Below are 23,174 nucleotides of genomic sequence, written 5' to 3' on the forward strand. Positions count from 1 at the left end.
TTGGAACAGCAGATGACAAAGCCTACACAAGAGTAGAACAGTGATGCTGGAAAGAAGGAAGTTAACTCGACAGCTTCTGTGGAAGTGACTCTTAAACAGGAGAGGCAAAGCAAAAAAAAAAGGAATTAAACAGTTCTGGGTAGAGGATTATTGCGCTGGAGGAGAAAGATTTCATAGACACTGTTTTCTGAACATGCCGTGGCTCTACAGCATTGCTTTTAATGACTACACAGGATAGAAACTCAATGTATATCCCTAGAATTTAACATAAATTAGCAACAGCTTGAACCATTCTTATTTTTTATTTGTTTGTTTGTTTGTTTGTTTGAGACAGGATCTCCCTATGTAGCCTTAGCTGGCCTGGAACTCGCAGGCCTTCAAACTCACAGAAATTCACCTGCCTCTGCTTCCTGAGTGCTGGGATTGAAGGCATATGCCACTATGCCCAGGCTTTTGATAAATTCCTTAAGCATTTCTACTTATACAAATGAAAGGATACAGGCATTTTCCCCAAGCATAAAGATACAAACAAGCAAACAAAATCCTTCTCCATCATTTCTCAAAGCCTTGAGGATGTTTAGCAACAAAGGATCATAACTGAAATTAATACTACCAACAGCAAGTCAGGGCCCAAATTTATAGTTCAGCACTTCAGCCACCACTGTACTAAGCATTCTTTTTTGAAAAAGAAGATTTTTCTTTATATATATATATATGTCCATGTGCCTGCCTGAGGTTTTGTGTACTACATGTGTGCAGAAGCCTGCAGAAGCCAGAAGACTGAGTCAGATCCCCTAGAAGTGGAGTTACAAGTAGTTGTGAGCCACTAAGTAGGTTCTGGGAACCCAACCCAGTTCCTCCGTAAGAACAGAAGCTCTCTTAACCACTGACCATCTCTCCAACACATTTGCTAAGCATTCTTAATGCCCCCAGATAAAAGTTCTTAAGTTTAATTTTCTGACAAAGATATTTTTATAAGTATATTTATTTAATGAAACTAATATTTGGCACACATATAAAAGAAGAGGGGAAAAAAGGATAAGTGGGTCAGAGCAATGAGTACTGTACATTCTAACAAAACAATAAATTACTGTTTCTGCTTCTACTCTAATAGCATACCTCACTCTAAGGACAGTAAATGACCCATCCTTCATTCCAAGGGCAAGATGGATTCCATCTACATTGACAGCAGCACATCGAATTGGTTCTTCCATATTACATCTTGCTATTAAAGCATGATCTACAAGGCTCCAAATCCTGTACAATTTAATTCAAAAATAAAAATAATTAATGTATATGTAAAATGATAATCTATATACGATATTAAGTTAAAATAATCTGGTTTAAAGTAAGACATTTTCTCTCTGTGAAAACAGCAATATTATTCATGATTAAAAGAAAATATCAGAATTTTTTGTTTTTAAAATAACATAGCAGGGATGGTGAGATGGTTCCAAAGGTAAAAATGCTTGCAGCACAATCCTCAGAACCCATAATGGAAGGAGGGAACCAGCTTCAAAAAGCTGCCCTGACCTCCTTATATGCCATGCCATTCATGAGCCCACACCCACTCTCTCACATACACAGGCAATAAACTTTCTAAAAAATACAAAAGCATACTGACATCACTATGATTCAATTGTTAATCTTAGATTAATTAGTAATCTCCACTCTAATCAAAAGACAGCTATCTACTTCTTTAAATTATATATATAAGACTGGCCATGGTATTATATGCCTTTAATCCCAGCACTGGTGAGGCAGAGGCAGGCAGATTTCTACAGAGCAAGTTCCAGGTCAGTCAGGGCTACATAGTGAGACCCTGCCTCAAAATAAATAAATAAATAAATAAATAAATAAACAAACAAATAAATGAATGAATGAATGAATGAATGAATAAATAAATAAATAAGGATATATGTAGTCTTTTAGATGGAGTACTTAAAATATTCAAATTCAGACTACAATATTAAAAATTAAGATAACTAGACTTCACATCAAAGCTTGTAGACTTGAGACCTAATAAGCAGTTAGAAGAGTGTATTGCTCTTTCAAAGGACCTGAGTTAAGGTTCCAGCACCCAAACAGGTAGCTCGAAACACCTGTAACTCCAGCTCCAAGGGATCCAACACCTTCTTCTTGCCTCCATGGGCACTCAGTACACATGCAGCATACACATACATACACACACTTATAAATAAAAAATAAAATAATAGAATAATTAACTGTCACCATGTTCACAAAGTGATGAAACTCAGGGACTATAGCTGAAATATGTAGGGGAACATTTAGAACCTTTAGCTACATATGTTATAATAAAATGAATAAGCATCTACTCCAAGAGGTTAGAAAAAAAGATCAGCAAAGAGAAATATATTTTTTTACAATGCTTTCATAGGCATATCTTTTTTAAGAACTTGTTGCTGTTTTATAGAAAAAAATAATTTTTGTGTACTTGTTTTATATTCTTTTATATCCAAGATATTTGCTAATTCCTTTAAATTTATTTTTATTTATGTATGTGTTTGAGCATATGCACACAGGTACCTGAGGAAGCCAAAAGACAGCTCCAGATACAGGTGGTTATGAGCTGTCCAATGTGGCTGCTGGGAAGCAAACTCTTGGCCCACTGAAAGAGCAGCAAGCACTCTTAACCACTGGGCTATCTTTGCAGCTCCACTAATTCCCTTCTAACTCCATGAATTCATTTGCATTTCCTTTGGATTCCTCTGCATGCACAGTCATATTGCCTATGTATGAAAGTTGTTGTTTTTAATCACTCTCCTTTACTCCCTCCCCTCTCTCTCTCACTCTCATGACCCTCGCCCCAATCATCTCTATTTGGCCATTCTGCACTGATGAATCACTATCATTCCTGACCACAAAGTTTCAATGCTGCAACATTAAGTGCTGTGTTTGCTGAAGATTTTTTGTTCTGTACTACAAGTGTCAGTAAACACATCCTCTGGGACAAATCAGGTGGCTGCATGTTTTTATAGACCGAGAACTAGGATGAATTTTATAAATTTTAATTGTTGAAAATCATAAAAGCATCAAATTTTGAAACACAAGAAAATACACAAAGTTCAGATTTCATGTCTATAAAGTTTTATAGGAACGCAGACTTATTTGTTTACACACCAACACAGAGGTAGATTTTAGAACAAATTTTACACTTTTTATTTGTGTGTATGAGCCCCATGGCAGGTCAGAGGCATGCACAATACATTTAAGGTGTATGATCGCAAACATGTTCTTAGTTGGTAGATACTAGTTCTTATAGTCTGAATTTGAAATTTCTCAGTACCTTACCTAGGAAATTATTTACTTACCTCACTGAACGATCATCACTTCCAGTCACAGCTAAAGGTTTAGTAGGATGAACAGCAAGTGCCCAGAGTTCACCTTCACAATGCCCTTGCATAATTAGGAAAGGTTTATTTCTTTCATGCACAACAATTTCAAAAATTTCACTGTCCTGTGTTCCAACTAAAATGTGGTCACCTCGCCAACAAACACTCCTCACAGATAACCCTGGTAAAAAGCACATTTAATACCAATATTGTAAATGTCAATGCCACAGTAGTAAAATGCAGTCTTAACTGGAAATTAATTTTCGTATCTTCTATATCTTGGTTGTAAGACAGAGTACGAAAGTCTGGGTATACATGCCCGTTGTCTTGAATTGTTTGTATTTCAATATGAAACAATAGATTTCTTTTTTCGTATACCTAATTTCTACCCATCCTTTAGGTACACTTTTCCTTCTCCTTTGCCCCACAATTCCGAGAGTCAGACTGTGCTTGTAATTGAGCTCTCACAAGCCCTTACAATGGACAAGCACTCAGGGCCTGCCTTTAGAGAAGTGCATTATGAGTTTTCTGTTCACTGCATTTCATTTCTAAATCAACAGACTGAAGGAAAGACAATATTCACTTTCACTTTTTCTGCATTTTCCACAGTTCCTGCTGGGACCTTATGAAAAAAAATTCCCATTTTTTAATTTATATAACATTGCCAATATAAAGACACTATATATCCCATAATATCCTCTTGAGAATGAAATAAAAAGGAATGGCATTATTTTGTAAGCTTCAGAATAATGCTCATCAAAACTAATGAAAATAGAATAATGGCTACCATCTAAAAGCTTACTAGGTACTGAACATTCTAAATAATTAACATGTATTAATTCATTTAATACTAGGAGATATTTGTAGTGGCCTTTATTTACAGATGAGGCTAAACAATTAGACCAGAGTTATACATCTCTCCAGTGACACAATATTATTTAAATAATATTTTAAGTAAATATGATCTAAATGTTTTACTTCCAATCTTAGTCTTATAATTCAATGACATATTAGTGACTAATATGTTACTAATACGTTACACTGAGAATCTATTCTATTATATCCTTTTTTAAGTCCCCTAATTACTGAAAAAGTAAATTCTGAAGAAAGAAAATTGACTTCAATCATTATTAATAGAAGTTTACCAATTCCCAGTATATTTCAGTTGTGCAATTATTTGGCAAATAGTTCTATTTAGCATTGTAGTAGTAAAATATTTTCAAAATCCACAGTTAAAAAAGGAAAAGTCTATCAGATATCTCTATAATGTCTCATTACAACAGACATTAGACACACAAGAGAACCTTTGTCATGATGGTAAGCACAACTATCAACAAAAGTCCTCCAGGTGGAATGTATAAAAACCGTGTGTGTACTAGAAGACAACCATTGGTTCATTCACAATGTGCTTAGCGTAAAACATTCATTTTATGATTACCTTTGTATCCCTGGTCTGTTTCCCTGAGGTCAATCACAGTAATTGGTTTAAAAGTTAAATCCCAAAGACGAATACAGCCATCTCTGCCACCAGTAGCAAAGCCTTCTTCACAAGCATTCATACTAAAAATTCCCGCCTAAGTGAAGGCAGAAAACAACTTAGCAACATAAACTTCTTAAGAACATCGACTAGGCCAGGCGGTGGTGGCACACACCTTTAATCCCAGCACTTGGGAGGCAGAGGCAGGTGAATCTCTAGTTCAAGCCCAGCCTGGTCTACAGAGCAAGTTCCAGTACAGCCAGGGCTACACAGAGAAACCCTGTTTCGGGGTAGGGGAACGTCTACTAAGTAAAGGTAAAAAGCCACTCAGTAATATTTTCTTCTAAAACATAAATAAATAAACATACCAAAACACACCAAAAATACAACACATCATTAGAAAGTCAATATGTAACTGAGGCACTATTTAGTGATATGTACATAACACAAAAAAGTTAAATATTATACTGTATATAAAATGAATTCTAGAAGACAAAACTCTAAATGTAACAAGTAAGTGTAAAAAAATCACAATACTCATGTGACTGAGTTATAGACCTTTTCATACATGATAAAGAAAACTATAAACCATAAAGGAAGAAACTTTTCCTTTTCTGTGCGTTTATGTGCAGTCCTAGGATTGAACCCAGGACTCTACAACGCTGGATGAACATTCTATCCCTGAGCTACATCCCTGGCCCTTAGCTGCAATGCATATATTGCAATACTAAATATCTCTAATATACAAATGAACAAAAAACCTTAATACAACCAACCAAACAAGAGGGAAAGACAAAAAGGGTGATAAATAAAAAGTGACAATTCAAAGAAGTTAACACTTTTCTTCCAGAAAATAAGCAAAAATTTATACTTTATATTCTATACTGAAAAATATGAAGGGGACAAAACTAGTGTTTTTATATACTAGAGGTTATAATATGAATTACCACATCTTTTGTGAAAAAAAAAATACTGATATTTTTGTTTCCAGACACTTTGCTTACAGCAAGTCATTTGGTTCTTTAGCACATCAGCACTTCTCATAATCTCTCCATGCTAACTAACCCCCTTCACGGTTTGAGGAGAGATGATTCAACTGATGAATAGCTTGAATTTAAAACCACACAAAAATTTTAACAATACAGTTTTCGGACTTAATTTTATGACAATCTCACAAATTAAAAAAAAAAATCCCAATGACTACAAAGATGGCTCAGTGGTTAAGATGTTTGGTTGATCTTCCAGAGGACCTAGGTTCAATTCCTAGTAGCCACACAGATGCTCACAACAGTGTGTAACTCCTGTGTCAGGGGATCCTATGCCTTCTTCTGGCCTCCAAAGGTACCAAGCACAAAACATGGGGCACAGATGTACATACAAGCAAAACACCCACATGCACAAAGTAAATAAATAACAATTTAATCAATTGAAAATATTAAATCCCTTCTTTCCTGGCTTAATGAGACTATGGTTGGTTTGGTTTTTTCCTACATGTTCCCAAATTGTCTACTGGTTAAGTTGGCCCTAACAACACTGGCTTTATTTTACTAAAGCTAATCTAGAAAACTCTATGGCTAAAGTCAACAAACTCTACTCACCACTATTCTGACACTGTTACAGCAATGGTTTTAGCAAGATGATAATTATACTAAGTTAATAAATATGTATGGGTCTAATTACATGGTTCTTAATTGAAGTCTTAAAAACAAATTGTTAAAATAGCACTTTTCAAGAAAATGAACTAACTAGCAACAGGCTATATTACATAGCTTGTTCTAAGAAAGTTAAGTGGTAAACATGTAAAAGTCTTTACAATATTAAAATGTACTTACAGTATGGGCTCCTTGTATTGTTCGTATAAGATTGATTCCTTTCCAAACATATATATCCCCATTGAGTGCACCAGAATATGTTAATTCATCCCGAGCACAGGCTAGGCACAATATTGTCTGCAGATCACCTGTTTTACCAAAAACTCCTCGTTTGGGGGTCAGAGCATTTCCACACAAACTCCAGAACTAAAATGTATACAGTATAAACATATTACCAAATAATGCTTATAAAACCAAGTAAAATAGTTTCAATAATTCGGTGCTATACTATGGCAGCAGACTAGAAATTACCTAAAGTAGTTGCCTTATGATAAAATAACATTCGGTGTTCACATCCTCATTCTAATGCTGTCACAATCTGTTAGAACAGATTAGTCACTAGTTTCAATCTTTATCTGTAAGTCAGGAATCTGAGCTAACATTTTCTTTAAAGCTTATTTAAGTGGGGAGAGGGATGGGAGTGGAGGGCAAAGGAATAGGTGGGGGAGGATTAACTAATTTGAAGGAGGTAAAAAGCCATATGGAAACCTACTAATTTATGAGTCTTCTAAGTGTGGTGTGTGTGTGTGTGTGTGTGTGTGTGTGTGTGTTTTCATAAAAGAATTAAACTAGAGTTACCCTACAAAGGGGATAATGATCCTCATAGATGGCACAGGGTGCCAAATAAAAAGACCAGTGCCAAGAATAATTGTTCTCAAGCTGTTAGTGTAATGTGTCCTAGATACTCCAAAACAATATAGGCTACTCCCACCACTTCTGGTTGCCCACCAGAACTTGATGGTAAGACCCTATTGCTGGACACAGATCCCAGAGTAATCAGGTGAGTACTGACCAAAAAGTTTCTTCCCTGCTTGCTACCTTTCATGGCATCAGAGAGTGTTACACAACTGGCTGGGAGGAAAAAGCCACCTACCAGTCTTATCCTGCGGTGAACCCCATGATTGTAATCATGACCAGCAGACCTTGGTCATGCCGTGAGTACAATAGTGTCATGGGTGCTATGGAGTTAACCAACCACTTTCTAAGTGAGAGGAGTTGGAGTGATGGGGAATAAATCTGGGAGAAGTTAGGGAGAGAAGCAAGAGTGAACATGATCAAGATACACTATGGTGTATCTATATGAAATTCTCAAAGAATTAATAAAAAGAATCTTATATTTCAATAAAGCTCTGTTGTTGTTGTTTTCTTTTTCTTTTTTTTTTTTTTTTTAGTTTTCAGAGCCAGGCCTGGAGAGAGATAAAGATGGGGAGGGGGGAGCAGAGCAGAGCAGAGAGATTGTTGGGTGTTTTTAAAATCTACATGCAATTTGGGTTAAAAAGTTGGGAGTGAGTTAAGAATGAAACCAAAGACAAAGGCTGGGAATACAGCTCAGTAGAAGGTAATTTGCCTAGTGTGTACAAGGCCCTGGCTTCAATCTCCAGTGCCAGAAAGGCAGAGAAAAATCTTATGTCAAATCTGATACCAACAGTTAAGGTCAGGGCAAGGAGAGAAGGAAAGAATATATGTTGTTTTCATGGATAGTCTCAAAATGAGTGACAGCTTTGTTTGTAAAACTTAAAAATAAGATACCCACTAGAAACGACGAGTTCACCCTTGGGAGAAGAGAGATTCAAGCATGAATCGTCACAGCCAGCTTTGTTTTCTTATACAGTGTTCAATAAGTGTTCATCGTTTGCACAGAGAAAACAATCTGAATGTGGGAGGACGGGATCTATACATAAAATAGTTCTAAATAAAGAAACTGGGTCCCTAGAACATTATTTTATAAAATGTAAATTACTACTGGGTGGTGGTGGTGCACACCTTTAATCCCAGCACTCGGGAGGCAGAGGCAGTCAGATCTCTGTAAGTTCGAGGCCAGCCTGGGCTACATAGTGAGTTCCAGGAAAGGCGCAAAGCTACACAGAGAAACCCTGTCTGGGGAGGGGGGTGGGGGTGGGGGAGAAGTAAATTACCATTTAATGTAGTTTTAATATTATATCCTTAAATTTTAAAGTCTCAAGCCTCACAGAACTAAAACTCATGATACTTATCCAGTCACATAACTAATGAGTACTTTAATGTGTGAAAATTTATAACTTCTAAACCTAAAAGCACCATCCATAATTTACATTCACAAGAATAGTTGGTCTTGATCTTTTACCCAGTCCCAATTTGATGCTATTATTTTCTTCCGGCTCAGTGATTCTCAATTTTGACTTCAAATTAGAATCACCTGGGGAGATTTACAATTCCTGAACACCTACTGAGATGAAATGAAATACAGTCTTTGAGGAATAAAGTCTAGGCTTCCAAATGCTTTTGAGACTCAGCAGGAACTAGCCCTTCTGTCCTAGAATCCAGATCAGTACTGTCAAATAGAATCACAGTGAAAATGGAAATTTCTCTCTCCCTTCTCTACACATATATGTGTATAAATGGATAAATATATATATTGTAATATATACACATACACACATATGTGTGTGTATATATATATATATACACACAATAATGATTTCCAATACAGTAAACTCCAGAAACACATGGTTCTTGAGTATGTGAATTGTAGCTAATGACTGAAGAAATGGATTTTAAATTTCATCTCATTTGAGTTTAAATTCCTTCATGTCCTAGTGACTACTGTACTAGGCAGTGCAATTTTAAATCATCTTTGGCACTTAGTTTCTTCACATGTACTGCTAGCACACAAATACCACCTTACTACTCAATGTCACTACCAAAGGAAAAGAAATGTAATTCATAATATAGTTTGGTCTCAGAAGATTAGCTCTTAAAAAAACTGAAAATAAAAAGTTTTAGCTTTAGAGAATTCTGGAAATGGAAAATCTAGGTAAGCACAGACTCAACACCAACACAATACAAGAGATGGAAGATAGAACCTCGGGCATTGAAGATAAGATAGAAGAAATAGATACATTGGTCAGAGAAAATGCTAAATCTAAAAAATTCCTGACACAAAACATCCAGGAAATCTGGGGCACTATGATGGAAAGATTACCCATGCTCATGGATCAGTAGGATTAACATAGTAAAAGCAGTCATCCTACCAAAAGCAATCTACAGATTGAACCCAATTCCCATAAAAATTCCAGCACAATTCTTTACAGACCTAGAATGAACAATATTCAACTTCATACAGGAAAAACAAACAAACAAAAATATAGCTAAAATAATCCTGTATGATAAAAGAACTTTGAAAGGTATCATCATCCCTGATTTCAAGCTTTACTACAGAATTATAGTAATAAAAACCACATGGTATTGGCATAAAAACAGGAGATGACTTTTTGAACAGAACACCAATAGTGCAGGCACTAAGATCAACAATTAATAAATGGGACCTCATGAAACTGGAAAGCTTCTGTAAGGCAAAGGACACCATCAATAGGATAAAATGGCATCCTACAAAATGGGAAAAAAATTTCACCACCTCCACATCTGACAGAGGACTAACATCCAAAATATCTAAGAACTCAAGAAACTAGACATAAACAAACCAAATAATCCAATTAAAAATGGGGTACAGATCTAAACAGAAAATTCTCAACAGAGGAATCTCAAATGGCCAAGAAACACTTAAGTAAATGTTCAACATCTTTAGCCATCAGGGAAATGCAAATCAAAAACAACTCTGAGATTCCATCTTACACCTGTAAGAATGGCTAAGATCAAAAACACAAGTGACAGGTCTTGCTGGAGAGGGTATAAAGTAAGGGGAGTACTCCTCCATTGCTGGTGGGAGTACAAACTTGTACAGCCACTTTGGAAATCAATATGGTGGTTTCTCAGACAATTGGGAATCAATCTACCTCAAGACCCAGTTATATTACTCTTGGGCATACACCCAAAGGATGCACTATCATATCACAAGGACACTTGTTCAACTATGTTCATACTGGCTTTATTCATAATAACCAGAAACCGGAAACAACCTATATGTCTCACACCTGAAGAACGGATAAAGAAAATGTGGTACATTTACACAATGGAGTATTACTCATCTGTTAAAAACAATGACATCAGCCGGGCGGTGGTGGCGCACGCCTTTAATCCCAGCACTCGGGAGGCAGAGCCAGGCGGATCTCTGTGAGTTCGAGGCCAGCCTGGTCTCCAAAGCGAGTTCCAGGAAAGGCGCAAAGCTACACAGAGAAACCCTGTCTCGAAAAACCAAAAAAAAAAAAAAAAAAAAAAAAAAAACAATGACATCATAAAATTTGCAGGCAAATGGATGGAACTAGAAAAAACCATCCTAAGTGAGGTAACCCAGACCAGAAAGAAAAACATGGCATGTGCTCACTTATAAATGGATATTAGCTGTAAAGGATACTCATGCTGTAGTTCACAGGCCCAGAAAACCTAAGAAACAAGGAGGGTTGCGGGGGCTGGGGGACACTGATCTCCCTGGGAAGGGGAAATAGAATAGATTGTACAGACTGACTGGAGGCAGGTGGGGATGGAAACATAAGGGATCAGGTGTTGGGGGGTTAGGCATGAAGGGAGAGAGCACTGGGAGAGATGACTGCAATTGAGGAGCATTTCAGGGTGAGGCAGAAATCTAGTGCAGTGGAAACTCCCTGGAATCTACGATGGTGATCCTAAGGAAGACTTGTAGTAATGGGGGATATGGAGCCTAAACCAGCCATCTTCTATAGTCAAGCAAGGCCTCCAGTAGAGGTACTGGGATACCAATCCAGCTATAAAACCTTCAACCTACAATTGGTCCTGCCTGCAAGGTGTGCTGGGGTAAAAGTGGTGCAGAACTTGTGGGAGTGGCCAACCAATAACTAGTTCAACTTGAGACCCATACCACAAGAGGAAGCCCACACCTGAAACTGCCTGGAAGGCCAGGAACCAGAGGCTGGATAGCCCAGAGACCTAGGATAGAAGCAAACAAAACTGGCGCGCACACACACACACACACAAGGTCAATGAAATGACTATTAATGATATTCTGCTATACTCATAGACTGGAGCCTAGCACAATGGTCATCAGAGAAGCCTCATCCAGCAACTGATGGGAGTCAATGCAGAGACCCACAGCCAAACATTAGGCAGAGCTCGGGGAATGCTGAGGAAAAGGGACAGGAAGGATTGCAGGAGCCAGAGGGGTAAAGGACACCAGAGAACACAGCCCACAGAATTAACTAACCAGGGCTCATAGGGGTTCACAGAGATAAGAGCAACAATCAGGGAGCCTGTATGGGTTTGACCTAGGCCCTCTGCATATATGTTACGATTGTGTAGCTTGGTGTTCTTGTGGGACTCCTAACAGCAGGAGTGGGAGCTGTTTCTGACTCACTTGCCTGCTTTTAGGACCCTTTTCCTCCAATTGGGTTGCCCCATCCAGCCTTGATATGAGGGGATGTGCCTAGTCTAATTGTAACTTGTGATGCCATGTTTGGTTGATCTCCCTGGGAGGCCTGCCCTTTCCTGAAGGAAAGTGGAAGAGGAGTGGATCTGGAGGAGAGCAGAAGGGAGGGACTGGGAGGAGGGAGGACTGGGAGGAGGGAGAGAGGGGAAACTGTGGATGGGATATAATATACAAGAGAAGAATAAATTAATTTTTTAAAAGTCTTAGCTTTATTTACAACATAAATCATCAGTAAGATCTCTTTATTATTAATTTGCCAACTACTTATTAGACATTTTTAACATATATTATGTATAGACATATGTCTAATAAGTTAGTATATATACATGTATATATAAAATATTGTATCAAGAATCAACTTAGATAAAAAGACAAAGATATCTATCTTCACAGTGCTTAAAATGTATGCCTAAAGCCTTGGGAGCAAGTGGAGGATGGCAAACAGATAAGAATGTCAGAATACAGATCCTTACTCACTAAGAATTAACTGTTTCAGGAGCAATTATATAAGACAGTAGAAGAGAAACAAGTATTTGGCATTTGTACCAGCGATTTAAAACTAACTATAAACATAATGTGTGGTTGTTATCTCTTGGAGGTCTGTTCTTTTCTAATGAGAGACAGAAAGGGAGTGGATCTGGAGGGAGAGGGGGTGGGGAGGTACTGGGAGGAAGAACTCTAACCAGGATATATTGTATGAGAAAAGAAACTATTTTCAGAAAAAAAAAAAAAAAGAACATCACCACTGAGTTTATAGGCTTCAAAATCTACCTACAGTAAAACAAAACCTATAGCTTGCACAAGCAAAAGCATAGTAACTATCAAGGTGGAAGTCCCTTCAGATAACCCTAGCTAGGTACTGTGAAAAGCAATTGAACATATGTTGCTTTTTAAATCATCAACTCTAAGGATGGTAAGAACTGTCATAGCTTCAAAATGTGGGGAAAAACCTGACCATGGTTAAATGACTCCCACAGGTTAAGTGACAGTAGTGGTATCCATGTTGCTTCTATGAGGCAATATTATCTCTGCAGATAAAAACCTCTTGTGTTTGATTTCCTATTTTTGCATCTTACTTCGCAAGTGAAATATGAAGAAACAAGATGCGCAGAGAAGAGTCTATCTTGCTAGACCATGTCTCCTAATAGGGAGTGGCTCATTACTTCCCTTTAAAAACTTATACCCTTATAATGTCTCAAAATAACTACACATTAAGCACTTGCTAGACTAGACGTAAGTATTAAAATTTAACATTTTAAAACAAGTCTTGTTAGAATTCTGTAACTATCCTAAGTGGCTAATGATGTGATATATATGTAGCGACAGAACACCTAAAATGACTGCTATAAAAGAATGAACCTTCTTGTACCTTGATATGTTTTACACCACAGCTGACAAGTTTATTTGGCTGGTATAAATCCCAAGATATATCAAATATCTGTAAAGAAATCAAAATAATGGTTAAAATACTCGGTATCTCTTAAGAACCCTGCCCAAACCCTGCTAAACCCTCACCTATCAGAAATTGTAGCAGTCTCATGCATTTCAAAATCTTATAGGAAAAAAAGATCATGCATTTCAAAATCTTATAGGAAAAAAAGATCATGCATTTCAAAATCTTACAAGAAAAAAATAAGTGTGATAAGGAATAAAAGCAATTTTTTAGTTTTGACTAACTTTACAGAGCAACTAATAGAGTAAAATGTAACACATGTATTTTTTAATTTTAAAGAATACTTGGACCCAAGTAAGTAATGTGAATAGTTCAACAGGCATGGGGTAGATGCCTGAGAATTTTTACAGAGGCAAAATTCCAAATGGAATACTCATATACTGAGAAATATAGAATACTTTGACATATTTAATCAAAACTACTTTAATAAAAGATCCAAACATTCATTTCACAGCAATTTCTATCCTTTATTTTTTAACTTTCTCATTGTTTATAGGTAAAAAGAATTAACTTACAAGTTCTTATGCTTTTATTTATATTATTTATCTTATGAAATATTCCATTAATTCAAAGTACACACAAATCACATTGTTACAAAAAAAAAACCTCAGGTAAATCAGAATATCCAACAGAAACACACAATTAAGCAACAAATGAAATAAAAACTATCATTCATTTGCTCTGCTCCATATGGTACTCTTCACTAAGTTTCTTTGGTCACTATATAATTTGACCTAAGAAGTTGTTATCTCTAAAAATTTACAAAGTGATGCTCTCTAAAGACAGTGAAGAGTACACCTTACAAGACACTGCTTAACAACTCACCATAAGAACACACCTATGCGATTTTAAAATACTAATGACAACATTTTTAAAAATTCCATTATCATTCAACACCATTTTTACAAAAATTGGTTTGCAAATTCAAGGTACAAATTTATGAAATACTTTGACCCAAGTAAGTTAGAACAAGGTTATCTAATAAGATATAGGTAACATTTTACTAGTTACTAGTAGCCATGTAACAGGCTCCTTAAAGAGTTCGCCAAAACCAAGTATATTCTCCAAGCTGCAGAAACATACAAAAATTCCTACAAAACATTTAGAGATGCTTAAAAGTTAGTATCACTATCACTCTATTCTGGTAAAAAAAAAAATTAGATATTTTTAAGAGTTTATCTAAATTTTGATCTAGGTTCATAAAATCACAGATTTAATTAAAACTTGATTACAAGGCCAGGCATGGTGGAGCACACCTTTAATCCCAGCACTGGGGGTGGGGGGTGCAGAACAGGCAGACCTCTGCAGATTTGAGGGCAGCCTGTTCTACATAGTGAGTTACAGTACACCAGGACTATGCAGAGACCCTGTCTTAAAAACAAAACAAAACAAAATTAAAAAAAAAAAACAAAGAAACAAAATCTTGATTACAAAGTATTCCTTTTGTTTGTTTGTTTGCTTGTTTCTTTTTTGAGACAGTGTTTCTCTGTGTAGCCCTGGTTGTCCTGGAACTCACTCTGTAGACCAGATTGTCCTTGAACTCACAGAGATTCCCTGCCTCTGCCTCCCAAGTGCTGAGATTAAAGGCTTGTGCCACCACTGCCCAGCTACAAAGTATTCTTAACATTAATCTTATATAATATATCTAAAACATATATATTTTCAGAAGTTTCCAAAATAAAAAATGTTAAGTCTCTAAACTTATTTATCTTATTTATTTATTTATTTATTTATTTATTTATTACAGAGCTGGGATCAAACAGCCTTGGTCATGCTAGGCAAGTACTCTTCCACACAGCAACATTCCTAGCATAATTTTACATTTACACAAGCAAGATCATTTAACTATGATCTTAACTATAATACATATGCAACATACTGGTAAACCAAACTAAACAGACCATATAATTTTAAAGTTGATATGGGAATAATTTATGTTTTCATATAGACAACTCTTCAAATAGTACAAATTAAATATCTGCAGTCCTTTAATATTTATTATATTTTAATAAAACTGTTTAAAAATGAAAAATACATGATTTTTTAATGAAGCAAGTATGCAGATAAGTTTCAAACTAATGCTGTACACAGTGGATCATGTGTTTTACTCCTATGGAAGATATGCAACCTCAAATTTATTAGATTTTTATTTATTTATGTGCATGTGTATAAAGGTACCTTTACTTGCTGAGCCATCTCACTGGCCCACAACCTAAGATTTTAGGGGTATTTACAATGGGATCATTTTAACTTTACTGTAAAAGTTTCTATTAATATTTCATATACCATAAAGTTCCTCATTTAGTCAGGTGGAGGTGGTGCACATCTTTAATCCCAGCACTTAGGAGGCAGAGGCAGGCTGGATCTCTGTGAGTTCAAGGCCAGCCTGGTCTACAAAGTGAGTTCCAGGATAGCCAGAGCTACACAGAGAAATCCTGTCTTGGACAAACAAAAAAACAAAACCAAAAAAAATTCCTCATTTAAAGTATACATACCCATGGTACTTAGTATGCTTACAGAAATTGTTCAACTGTAACTAACTATACTTGGTTTTAGGAAATTCTATCATCTAATAAATGCATTACACATTTCCCTTCCCACCCTTTCCTCTCCTCTATAACTACCAATTTTTCACAAGGTGTACAAGTATATTTACCTATGGCATGTGACAATGACAAGACACAGAAGACAACCACTACACTCTCTACCAGAATTTCCCTTCCCAGTGTTCATTAGAAAACCCAAAGGAGGTACTCACTCTGTCAGTGTGACCAGGAGCCATGGACAACATTCTCCCCCTTTTCCAATCCCAAACACAAACTGCATTCTTTGAATCTAGTCCAACTGAAACCAAGCGCTGGATTTTGTCCAAGAAATTCAGGAGGGAATGAAAAGACAATTCAAATAACTACCACATTATAAATGGCAAATAAATTCTACTTACAACATCAAAACATATTTCAGACACCATTTCAGGCATATCAATGTATTCATCCCATTTATATTTGTACATCATTTAGTTTTTCCAATTAAGTAAAAAGAAAGACTGTCAGTTCTGTGACTATCCAGGAAGTATCCTAATCAAACTCCAGCCACATGCTAAAACTTCTAGGGAAACTATACACATCTTTTAAATCACTGTTGCACTGTCGGAAAATGAAAAACTGACAACAAAACACAGGATCCTAGGTGAGAATCCGGGGGGAAGGAGACATTTACTATGAATGTATCAGATGAAGCCTGGTTACCTCAGTTCTTTGGGTTTGTTTTACTGAGGGCTAAAGAAGAATAAGAGAGACAATCTAGGGAATTTATCCAAGATGGGGATTGGAACTGCAGTCTTTGACTACAGGAATAAATTCCTCAGAACAGAGAACAACAAGAAGCAATTCCTTCTTAAAAAATGGGCAATTGTGGAAGAAAAAGAAAAATCTCCCTGAACATCGGAAAGCAGAATCAGCTTTCATTGTGTGATGTAAGTTTACATTGGTCATGAGCCTGAAGCGGGAAATTCCTTTCAGAGGGTTTCTAAGGTCTGGTGTGTTTTTGAGAAATTTCAGTAGCATGGTACAGGCAATATAAATCCAATGTAGGGGAATGCAATTTTTAATCCATCCTTCAAAGAAATCCTACAGGTAGACATTCAAATAAAAATAAGCTCCAGAGTAAAAACAAACCAGACATTCAAACACAGGGAAATGTAATCATAAGTGAAGATAAGCAAGTCCCAACAATTAACAAAATACATAACACTGGAATTAGATAAACAATATAAAATAAGCTTAACATGTACAGAAACAAAATTAAGGCTTCAAAACACCTTCATAAGGGCAAGGAATAGTAAACTATAAAAAATATTCAAAGATATATAAAGAAACATGGGACTTCTTGAAGTGAAAACTAGATGAAGGTTAAAAACTCAGTGAAAGAGTGTAGTGGGTAGTCATTCCAGCTTTGGTCTAGAAGTTCCAACCCCCATTGAGGCTTCGGTAACTATCACGCCTACAAGGCGGGTCCAAGGGAGGGCCCTGAAGACCGGAGATCAGAATGCTCCATGCTCTCTTCCTTCTTGGACCAGAGGACGCTAGAGGTAGACTGAGGAGAGTTCTCCAGAGAAAACTGCGCTGCGTCTTTCACAGAACCCGCAACCTATCCCTTCATTTGTAAGTTACGCCATTAAAATAATCTCCCTTTTAAATACGTGGAGTGGCCTTAATAATTTCACCAATAAAAGAGTTCAATAAATTAGAAGAGATGAGAGGATACAGTTTGACAGGAGTTAATTAGACTGAAAAAAGGAACGAGGTAAGAAACATGGAAGATGGAATTCTAGCCAAGAATGAACACCAGGGTCTGAACTTGACCACTGCTGTGGCATACAGAAAACATATGAAACAAACATTTTCACAGTAAGCAAGGCACTGTGATCATCAGAGAGGGAAGAAATAAAGTGAGTTCTACAATCGCTCAAGTTGAGAACTTAGAAGACAATTTCTACATTGTGGCACATAAAGGCAGAGTCCTTTAGCAGATGTGTTTATTTCAACTGTCAAGGGCCTGGGGTTCAGAGGCCAAGATGGCTAGAATAGGCACAGCTTATTATATAGCTGAAGAAAATCTGCCTACAGGTGAGATTTGAGAACACCATTCTTCCTGTGTATAGGGCAATAACCTTCAGACAATGAAAAGAAGAAATTCCAGAAAAATAACAATTAATAGGGAACTAAAGGCAAACAATTTTGAGAACATAAGTGTTCAATAGCTACAATGGAGGTATGTCTGTGAACCCCATGGGTTAATTAAAGGCCCCAGGACAGCCATACCTTAGCAGAGAAGTTAAAACAGTCACCCCAGAAGCAAAGTTACTATAGGTCTCCCCAACTTTCCACTGTAAAATGTTTAAAAATTGGCTTTTCACAAGGAATGAGAAATTTAATGGTCCATCAAACAATGTTTAAATGTTTTAAGGGGGCCAACATAATAAATCATTTTAAGAACTATATAACATACACACTATCCAGTATCTAACAAAAATTATTAGCGGATGAAGAAACAATTGGGGGAGGGTGTCAGTCAACAGAAACAGATGCAAAAATTCTGAAGACATTTAAAATGAGAAGATGCTGTCTGTGAAGGTGAAAGTGCCTTCAGGCTAGCACGATGGTTCAGCAGGTAAAGTGATAGTTGCATAGCATGAAGACCTGAGTTTGGTCCCAGCACCACCCAGAGAAAACAATCAGTGTATGGCCGTATACACCTGCTAACCCCATGCCAAAGACGCAGAGATGGGAATCCCTGGGCTTTCTGGCTAGCTAGTCTGGCCAAATAAGTCAGCTCCAGGTTCAATGACAGGCCTTATCTCAAAAAATAAGGTATCACTAGCTACAATAAAGACCATACGGGCCACAAAGCTTAAAATATTAACTACATGATTTATAAAAATTTTACTAGCGCTTGGTTTGGCACACGAATCGACGGCAAGTTTGAACACCATGCTCTACTACATAGGAGAAGTGGGCGTTTACCTAAACCCTCTCTGTACCTATTGTCCTTACCTGTTAAATGGAGATGATTAAAGTACTTCGTAAAGATAATATGGACATTAACATATCATATATAAAGGGTTAGAAGAGTATCTGCATATGGTTAATGTTGCATAAATGTTTGATACCTTCATCAATACTATTTACCATAAGCCATAATTAGCTTTACAAATCCATGTCCTCTGTTCAAATGAAAATGTCCCCTAGTGCCCAGTTAGAACTGCTTCACCTGGGTAGAATTATGATTTAAACCTAATGGGCTCAGTTCTAGTATGCAGGGTTGTTTAGTTTCATTGTACATTCTGTAAGAATTAACAAATTTTACAAAGGTGAACTGATACATTTTATTTTAGTGCCAGCTCGTGGGCTTTTCGCGAAACTAGACTTAAAAATCACTTTATTCTTGGCTCATTCTAGAAATGAGCAGTTTGAACTCTACTTTATGTTTCTGTTAGAAACAATCGTGGGCTGGGGAGATGCCACAGTGGGTGACGTGCTTGCTGCATAAGCCTGAGGACATGGGTTCAGATCCCCAGCACCAACATCGAAAGCTGAGCACTCACGCATGGATCTGTAACCCCAGTACTGTGAGGCAGACATGGGTGGATCCAGGCTCTCCTTAGCTTAACAGTTAGCATAGCTAAAGACTTGGGCTCTAGGTTTAGTCAGAGACCCGTCTCAAAACATAAGGTGGCAGGAACAGTTGAGGAAGACTTCCCAGTGTTGACTTCTGGCATCTACATGTGCCTGGACAGGCAAGTGTATCTGCACACACATGCACATGTGCACATACACATATGCACAAACACAACCACGATTTTTAAGAGAATGAACACTATAGTTTTATAACATGAGGGGGTTTTTTTTAGATAAATTATAGGGTAAGTTAACCTCTACCTCCTTCCAATTGCTGTATGAAACCAGTCCCTGTTTATTACAGATTTCTATGAATAGACTTTTCAGGCCTTAATTATCCTCAAGAAGACAGGTTACTAGTATTAATATGTGTGTTCAGCTCACTTAGGAGAAAGTCTTTAGGAAAAGAACATTCAGCATTGCCACCTGGTAGGAAACTCGCTAATTGGATAAATCCTAAATTATCACATATATGCTTTCAAATCTAGCAGAAAATGAAAATGTTAGACAATATTTCCTACTCAGTATCTTATAAGGAGTTATATAAATGGGCATATTTGCTCAAATATATTTTACAAATTATGACATTAAAATAATTTCCTTATCTTCAATTTCCAATAGTTCCTTACATTAACTGTACTCTTCAAAGGATGAATTCCTTTTGATAGATAAACAACTACCTCCTAAGTTAACATGTTTGGGGGGCAGTAAAGCATTGCTGTTAGAAACATGAGCTTTGGAGTATGAGACCTGGTTCCTGCTCAGGTTCCACTCTAGCTGTTAACCTGGGACAAGTTTTTTAACCTTTCTCAGTCTCAGTTTCTCTTTCTGCAAAGCAGAGATAATAACAGAATCTAATTCATAGGGCTGTCATGAGGATTAAATGAAATCATGCACGCTTAGGAAAATGCCAGGCACATAGTATGTACTCCATACCTCTATGGTTTTCTAAGTTTAAATTTTAATAACATGCCTTCATGAAGACATGATGATAAAATACAAGTATTCACAATTTCTCATGGAACTAGCTCAAAGTAAGCAAGGTGAAGTGCTTCCAAGCAGTAAACGCCATGGGAGGGACATCTCAGCAATGCAATGTACTATAAATACATCTCAGCAATGTGATATATTATAAATAAAGGGGAACTTTAAAAATGAAGAGGAAATTATCTATATCTAAAGGATACTTAGACTTTTACAGTTAAAAACATCTTAAATTTCAAAACACCTTATATGTTAATTAATTAAGCTAGTTTTGTAGATTTGTTTAATAATGTTTTATACTCCTTTGGTGTAAGAAAGATATTCTTTCTTTTAAGAAGGAAAAATGAAATTCTTATAAGACATAAAGGACTTGAAAGATACTAGCAAACATAGGAGATGAATTGAGTTTTCATAATTGCTAATCACCATGAAACTTAAAAGCAGTGGTAAAAAGAGGCTCCAGTGAAGTCTTCACAGATCCCTTACCAGAAAGTCACTGCTGTAGGATATCTTTCTGTGTGCTGTAAATATGTGTTGCTCTGATTGGTTAATAAATAAAGCTGCATTGGCCATTTGGCAGGGCAGGATAAGGTTAGATAGGTAAGGTATATTCAAACTGAAGAGGAGGGGAAGGATGATAGAGTCGAGGAGATGCCAGCCTGCAGCTGAAGGAGCAACAAGATGCCAACAGACCGGTAATGCCACAGCCACATGGCAACATATAGATCAATAGAAATGGGTTGAGTTAAGTTATAATAGGTAGCTAGCAAGAAGCCTGATCCATAGGCTATATAATTTGCAATTAATATTAAGCCTCTGAGTGATTATTTTATAAGTAGCTGCAAGACTGTGGGGCTGGGTGGGACCAGGGAAACATGGGACTGTGGGGCCGGGTAGGACCAGAGAAATTTACAGCTACAAGTCACAGACTGCAGGACTCAATGGTGTTATGCCTCGGGGAAAATTATAAGGTATCTACTGACTATCATTTTCTCTAGGATACAACATACTACAAACTAGATCTAGAATCTAGATCCACAACAATAATAAAAAACAAGTAATTAAAATTTTCTGTATCTTAAAATTATTTTAAAATCTAATTTAAACTCAAAATATTTAACAACTATAAATTAACCATAGCACTTTAAAAATATGTTTTTGCCGGGCGGTGGTGGCGCACGCCTTTAATCCCAGCACTCGGGAGGCAGAGCCAGGCGGATCTCTGTGAGTTCGAGGTCAGCCTGGTCTCCAAAGCGAGTTCCAGGAAAGGCGCAAAGCTACACAGAGAAACCCTGTCTCGAAAAACCAAAAAAAAAAAAAAAAAAAAAAAATATGTTTTAGTCGTAACAGCTTCTATATAGAACTACAAAAAGTCTTGGCTTATTAGAGGATAATTTGGAAACCAATCAGCCAGTAAGGTGATAATTATATCATTGTTTTAACCTTTGATTTTGTAGAAAAGTAACTCATAGACATTGTCTCATTTTCAATAAAACATAATAACAAAAGAAAAACTTTAAAGTAACTGAAAATTAAAATATATACAGGTCTACTCACAGAAACTTAATTTTCCTAAGGTAACTTCCATATGCACTTCCTTAATACCTTACTTGGAAAACAGTTACAGATAAGATTTTCTGTAACAACCAGGTAATATTCCATTGGATGAGAGTTTCTTTGGCTTTTAGAACAATTTGACTGAGAAAGTTCTTTGTAATGATGAAATCAATACCCCTTGTTGTTTTTATTTTTGTTAGCTATGTTATCCACCCATCTCATTTATACTTTATCACCTTTGGATTAAACAAATACTTTTTAATCAATTGTTTTTCAATTCTATATTATAAATATAATGATTTATTATAGCAAGTATTTAAAAACAAAAATTGATAAAAAGGAGGAAAATTATCACATACCTGTCCATCTAAGTCAAATGCTAAGCAAGCTATACCATGTGTATGAACATCCTTCAGAACAGACACGGTCTGAACAGTGTAAGAATCCCAAACACAGATGTAAGGTTCTTTCCCAACTTGTCCTGTTGCTACCAACACTCGTTCAGGATGCAGTGCAAGACTAAAAAATAAAGAATAAATAAGTAAACAATAAGACTTGAAAATTGCTTACCAAACTTTTATAGCATTTGATATAGATATTTGTATTTACATCTAATATCAACATTAGACTTTGTTCCTCTTAAATAATTGGTATTTATAAATAATTTCCATAAAAATTCTTGCTAAGAATACTTAATAATATACTTTATAAAGTTAATGATAAACTAATTATAGCCTTCATAAACTCCATACAGTGTGCATAAACTTCTCAAGAAAAGAGATCTTACAAAAGATCAACAGAATTACAGCAACAAATTTGTAGCAACCTATCTATCACATGCCATTTTTTCATTTGGTATTCATGTTGCAAGCCTTCTATTCTATCATACCGTTCCTTTTATTGACTAATATTGGACTAAATCCAGGGGCTGGCTCCATGGTTAAGCACTTGCCATGAGAACATGA

General features: G+C 36.4%; 1 protein-coding gene across 7 annotated transcripts in view; it reads right to left on the bottom strand.

Annotated features, from left to right (window-relative positions):
* Eml5 (EMAP like 5) overlaps nucleotides 1-23,174 on the bottom strand; it is a 115,352-nt gene that overhangs the window by 79,051 nt on the left and 13,127 nt on the right. For all 7 annotated transcript variants that reach the window (XR_008218341.1, XM_052738733.1, XM_052738732.1 and 4 more), the window contains exons 2-8: nucleotides 22,569-22,728; nucleotides 16,248-16,346; nucleotides 13,406-13,474; nucleotides 6,663-6,848; nucleotides 4,792-4,927; nucleotides 3,333-3,534; nucleotides 1,120-1,257 (exon numbers count right to left, since the gene is read on the bottom strand). Coding sequence is in view for 6 of the 7 variants with exons in the window: in XM_052738733.1 (XP_052594693.1) it covers nucleotides 1,120-1,257; nucleotides 3,333-3,534; nucleotides 4,792-4,927; nucleotides 6,663-6,848; nucleotides 13,406-13,474; nucleotides 16,248-16,346; nucleotides 22,569-22,728 (990 nt within the window). In the remaining variant the exon portion in view is untranslated. The remainder of the gene's footprint in view (nucleotides 1-1,119; nucleotides 1,258-3,332; nucleotides 3,535-4,791; nucleotides 4,928-6,662; nucleotides 6,849-13,405; nucleotides 13,475-16,247; nucleotides 16,347-22,568; nucleotides 22,729-23,174) is intronic.

This window comes from Peromyscus californicus, unplaced genomic scaffold (assembly GCF_007827085.1).
Source record: "Peromyscus californicus insignis strain IS unplaced genomic scaffold, ASM782708v3 Scaffold_15__1_contigs__length_86483966, whole genome shotgun sequence".
NCBI classification, from domain to species: domain Eukaryota; kingdom Metazoa; phylum Chordata; class Mammalia; order Rodentia; family Cricetidae; genus Peromyscus; species Peromyscus californicus.